Source organism: Capsicum annuum, chromosome 6, assembly GCF_002878395.1.
Source record: "Capsicum annuum cultivar UCD-10X-F1 chromosome 6, UCD10Xv1.1, whole genome shotgun sequence".
Classification (NCBI taxonomy): domain Eukaryota; kingdom Viridiplantae; phylum Streptophyta; class Magnoliopsida; order Solanales; family Solanaceae; genus Capsicum; species Capsicum annuum.
Genome location: NC_061116.1, coordinates 211,418,064 through 211,423,812, shown reverse-complemented (window position 1 = coordinate 211,423,812; position 5,749 = coordinate 211,418,064). Strand labels below are relative to the sequence as shown.

At 36.3% G+C, this 5,749-nt stretch overlaps 1 protein-coding gene across 1 annotated transcript; it reads right to left on the bottom strand.

The window, feature by feature from the left end:
- Nucleotides 1-766: 766 nt before the first annotated feature.
- On the bottom strand, nt 767-4,976 carry LOC107875917. Its single transcript, XM_016722818.2, has 4 exons — nt 4,409-4,976; nt 2,936-3,016; nt 1,456-1,595; nt 767-1,359 (listed from the first exon to the last, which is right to left on the bottom strand). The coding sequence occupies exons 1-4, from the start codon at nt 4,721-4,723 to the stop codon at nt 1,113-1,115; spliced, it is 783 nt and encodes a 260-aa protein (XP_016578304.1). The 5' UTR covers nt 4,724-4,976; the 3' UTR covers nt 767-1,112.
- Between the last annotated feature and the right edge of the window lie 773 nt (nt 4,977-5,749).

The window sequence follows — 5,749 nt, the reverse complement described above, 5'->3', positions numbered from 1 at the left end:
TATGTCATCTGCTGCTGTGCTGTACTATGTGTTTGTGTGATATCTCGTGACTTGAGCCGGGGGTCTTTCGGAAACAGCCTTTCTACTTCATCAGAGGTAGAGGTATGGACTGCGTACATCTTACTCCCCCCAGACCCCACTAAGTGGGAATACACTGGGTTTGTTGTTGTTGTTGTATGTTTAGTGAATGAAAATATTAGGTTCGGTTGAACATAAGTATTATTCAAAAGGTTGCTTTTGCCTCTGACTAAATGCATCATAATTGAATTTAACATGAGGTTAGCATTCAATCTAACATCATTTTTGTTCAAGTACCTAACCATCTAAGTGTGCATGGAAATTCTTTTTGTTCATATTGTTTCTTTGCCCTCTAATGAGCAACGAGTTTCTTTTTCTTTTTCCTCACCTTTTCTTTTATTGTAATAAACATTTTAAAGGATTTCAATATCATGCTAGTTTCTTTTGGAAGACCAAGTTGCCTTATACTCGTATTGGAAAGTTGATCACCGAGTCCCGAAAATAAGGGCTAATAACCGGTAGCGGCAAAGTTTCCGTACACTTTACCCTCCCTAAACCGTACTTTATAGGATTACACCGGGTATGTTGTTGTTCATGATGAAAAGAATCAATTCAAGAGGAGCTCATTCATATTTCAGGTAGCATCTCCAAGTTCTTTATTTCAATGCTCAATAAAAGGGCGGTACGATGCTCTAAAGCGACCGGGGAAGGACCAGACCACAAGGGTCTATTTCAATGCACAATGGTGTAAATATGAGCTATAAATTTTTTGATCAACAAAACCTGCAACACCTATGTTTTTTTGGAATAGTACTTTACTAGGACCTACCATACAGTTCAATCTACAACACCAAGAAGAAAAAATGCAGCTCCAAAATCACAATCTCTACACTTTTTGACCTTGTGGAGCCAGTAAATCAAGGTGAGTTTATGCCCCTAGCTGATGCCAGGTAACCTTAGAGTACCAGCAGCTGCAACGAACCGGGCGAGCATCGACTAGTTCAGCTCCCTCTACAAAATGTTGCTGACAAGTGCTTTAATCAATTTTAGCCTTGAGATATTGTGTGTCACTAGTCACTATGATTTTCATCTAGTCATAAGGGCATAAGTTCTTGGGGATCTCTTGAGTTCATGGACAGAATGCACAGCCAGTGAGGGAGGAAAAAATATATTCCCATAAACACAAGAACTCCGAGATCAGCCTCTTCACCAACAGCTGGCCGACGAGGACGAACCAAGTATATTTGGGTTGCACACCATAAGCAATATAAGGAAGCAATTACCAACATCAGCTTGACAGAGTTGATAACCCGTAACTTGAGCAGTTTCAGTGGCTTCACTCTGCAAGATAGTTGCGACCCAAAAATGACATGTTAACGACAGAGCAAGCAACTGAAACGAAAGTAAAATCTCATTGACTAATCCATCAGCAAACACCTGTTGATGTAAATAAAATCAGCGATCAAGAAGCAACATAAAACGCAAACCACAACAACAGCGTCTGGATTGATTGGTGCGCGACCTTCCCACCAACCTGTGCTCAATATCCAAGTGTACATAGTAGACTTCCCATTTTCCTGTTACGAGAAGAACAAGGAACTCAACAAAAAGTTCTATTGCTGATCTCAAAGAAAAGATGCATTTTGTTGTTTAGGAAATTTTTATCCGCATTTATGATTTGCAAAGATAAAATCATTGGATATGTGGTCTCCAAACTAGTATTAGAAACACCATCAAAACAGGTGATTATGAGATCAATGAGACATTCTTTAAGGAACGTGGATTAAGCCGTATGAACCATCACTTGGAAAGAGGTGAGTTCACTAGTTAAAACAACAACCCATGCTTCAAAATAGAAAAAAAGTTTCCTCCTTTGTCCACGATAATACAAACAGCTCCTAATTGCCACTACCCTTCTTAAGACCTTTGAAGGTTTTTTCAATAGCCTTCCTTGAGGATTTTAACCTATTGCTTTGACAATACACACTAATATAGTTTTTCCCTTTCATCTCACAAGTCACATACAAATATGATGATTAGAGGCAGAAACTATGGTTATGTAAATTCTGAATAAGTCTTCTCTTCTAAGACAAGGTCACATATTCACAACTATATATGGTCCATGTTTCTCTCACCCTTCCTCATTCTGTGTGTTTTGAAGGTTTACAGACACGAGGATAGTCATTTACATGCCTCTTCCCATGATATAACCGAAGGTATTAACTTGTAGAAGCTAATTTCAAAAGCTAGCTAATCTTAGAACTAAATCTTTCATCGGGAAAAAAAAAGTTTGACAAGGAAATATATTCGTATAACTATTCCCCAAACTATCTTTGCCACAAAAAGTTCTCTTCAGCGGCTCAATTTTTTAGAGTAGACAGTGATAGGTCTACTCTTTATTTCTTATCGCACAATAGTATTTATAGATTGTGAACTTACAAAAACTCTCCTCAAGCAATAATTATCAACCAGTTTGAGAACCACATTCAGGCCAGTGCAAAGATAAAGGCATACTATCAGCATTTGCAAACATATCATAAAATTCTAGTAGCAAACTATTCAATGATCAAAAAATATATAATTATCAGACCTCTTCACAATCTCCTCGTACCACCTAGTTCAGTAAATCAGGATGACGATCAAATAAAAAGAAGCAAAATATCTCTTTTACGGAAATAGTAGAGGACCTTGATGACTCCACATTAAGCGAGACCAGTACAAAACTTTTCCAAGGCACGTGCAGAACGCTACTTGTGCTAAACCTTATTTGCAGTTCTAATTACACTGCCATTCAATAACACAAATAGCTACCATTTCTCAGGAATTTTATACTATCTATTGCACCAACATCTCATAAAAGGGCCAGACTAAAATATCTCTCACAAGAAACTCAACCGTATATGATCAAACTTGTTACCTCAAACAAATGGTCCAAGAAAAAATGTGATAAAGAACCAGCAGCCACCAGGAAAAGACACTGCTTCCTCGTAAGCGGCGACTGTTTGCACAGAAAACACAATCAGCTATGAAAGGGGAAGAGAAAAATGAACGAAACAAAGTTAGCCATGACCTCCTAAAAGCAGTCGCTTTCTCAAAGGGAATATACCAACACAATCAAAATTCACAATTCAAGCAATTTCCATAGACAAAATTGAACTAAAGCTATTAATAAAAACAAACACATGGATAAGCTGAGAGATTAGGGGCTGATCCAGAAACAAAATGAAGCGTAAAAATACAACCATGTACGGAAGGCAAACATAAAAATGAACAAAACAGGAATACAACCAGGCACGGAAGGCGAACATAAAAATGAACAAAACAGGAATACAACCAGGCACGGAAGGCGAACATAAAAATGAACAAAACAGGACTACCCGGGTCCTAAAAACAGTAGTTTTCTCGAAGGGAATACACCAACAACAACAACATACCCAGGAAAACCCACATATGGAGTCTGAGGAGGATAGAGTATACGCAGACCTTACCACTACTCGTCAAGGTAGAGAGGTTGTTTCTGGAGGACCCTCAGCTCAAGACAGCAAAGCAAAGTAGATACAGAAAGGGGAAATGACAGTGAATAAAACACAACAACAAATAAGGAAACAGAATTAAAATCACAATTCATTCCCAACACAAAATTGCATCAAGAAAGCGAAGCCTGGAGACAAGGGGGTGAAACCTAGAAAAGGAATCAAGAGTAAGAACACAATCAACTTTGAAAAATCAAAGAAAATGAAAGAAACAAAGCTACCCATGTCCTAAACACAGTAGCTTTCTCAAAAAGGAACATAACCACAGAAACAAAATTCACAATTCAATCTATTCCCACACACAAAATTGTATCAAGAAAGCAAATTAGAGAGATAAAGGGGCTAACTCTAGAAACAGAATCAAGCGTAAAAACACAATCAGCCACGAAAATGAAAGAAACAAAGTCACCTATGTCCTAAAAACAGTAGCTTTCTCAAAAATGAATACACAAACAGCATCAAAATTCAAAATTCAATCAATTACCACAAACACAATTGTATCAAGAAAGCATAAAAACACAATCAGCTACAAAAGGGGAACCGAAAAATGAAGGAGACAAAACTACCCACGTCCTAAAAACAGTAGCTTTCTCAAAAAGAAAACACCAACAGAATCAAAATTCACAATTCAATCAATTCCCACAAACACAATTGTATCACGAAAGCATAAAAACATAATCAGCTACAAAAGGGAAACAGAAAAATGAAGGAAACAAAACTATCCACGTCCTAAAAACAGTAGCTTTCTCAAAAAGAAAACACTAACAGAACCAAAAACTCAAAATTCAATCAATTCCCACACACAAAATTGAATTGTATCAAGAAACCAAACCAGAGAGAGAGAAAAGGGACCTAACCCCAGAAACAGAATCAAGAAATCCCTTCTTGAGAAGAAAGTTAGAAACCGAGCTATAAATCATAGACATAGGTATACCAAGAATAAGCATATAATAAAACGGATCATGAATCCATGGCTCAATTGCATAACCCAAAGCACTCCCTAAACCAAGTGTAGAAGTAAGCCACTCAGAAAAAGATCCAATATCGGGTCCAAAGAAAGCATTGATGGAATAAGTAAGACAGTGATGAGGACTAAAACGGCCATTAGATACACTCATGAGTCCTATTCCTGAACCCAATGTGTACATCATGTGTGGTCCTGGCCCTGGCATCTTTGTTGCTTGTTCATATACAGTGAAGCGATTTCCACAAAGCCAAAAAATAAAAAATAAAAAAAAATGAAGTTGAATTTTGCTTGTTTGTTGAAAGGGGTGGTAGCTGTAGAGGCGTATTTGGAACTTAGTCCTTCGGAAAAAGTCTACATAGATTAACTACAGTATCGGAGGATTACATGCATGTAATGTAAGGGGATTTTGGTTTATGGCCGCGTTTTTCGGACTTTGGTCATACTATAATATTATTTTGGTCTTGTTTGGTATTTTCTTGTTCATTATATCAAAAAAATTTAGTATCTAATTTTAGATAATTTTTTATTAGTAAATTTTATTTATTTTTCAATATTTAGATTACTTCTAATTAATGGTGATAATGATGATATCCTTTTATTTATTGCTATCTCCGTTTCAATTTATTTGACTTATATTCCTTTTAAGTTTGTTCTAAAAATCATCCTCTTTAATATCTCTACCAAAATAAAACTTCTAAATTTTAACATTTTACTTTGCATGTTTAAGAGAACAAAATAAAAGAATATTTTGATACATTTAAAATATCTTTAATTTAAGATAATAAGATTAAAAATATATGCATCTTTTTAAACTGTATGTCAAGTTAAAATAAGCCAAAAAAATCAAAATGAATAGAATATTTCTTAAGAGATGTGTTAACCAAATATTGATCAGTGAAGATGAAGCATGGAGTAATTGAAGGTTAATTAGATCGGTGTAACATTTTTCTGAGTTTTTGAGCCAAATGGTCCCTTGAGTTTGTGTTGTATATGTACCCTGACTGATTCAACCATAGAGGTCAATGATAGATAATAACTCCCCCGAACACAGCTTACAACTTTCATCGTACTGTTCTCTCCACAGAGCAACTCTTCTCAAAATCTCACTCAAAAAGTGTTAAGTTGGAATTCCATTCTAACTAAGGCTTCTTTTAGTTTCAAAGGATCCAACTATAGGAGAACCAGCAATAGAGGGCCTTCCCCTCGTTCTGCTCGACTCTTTGGTCTTAAG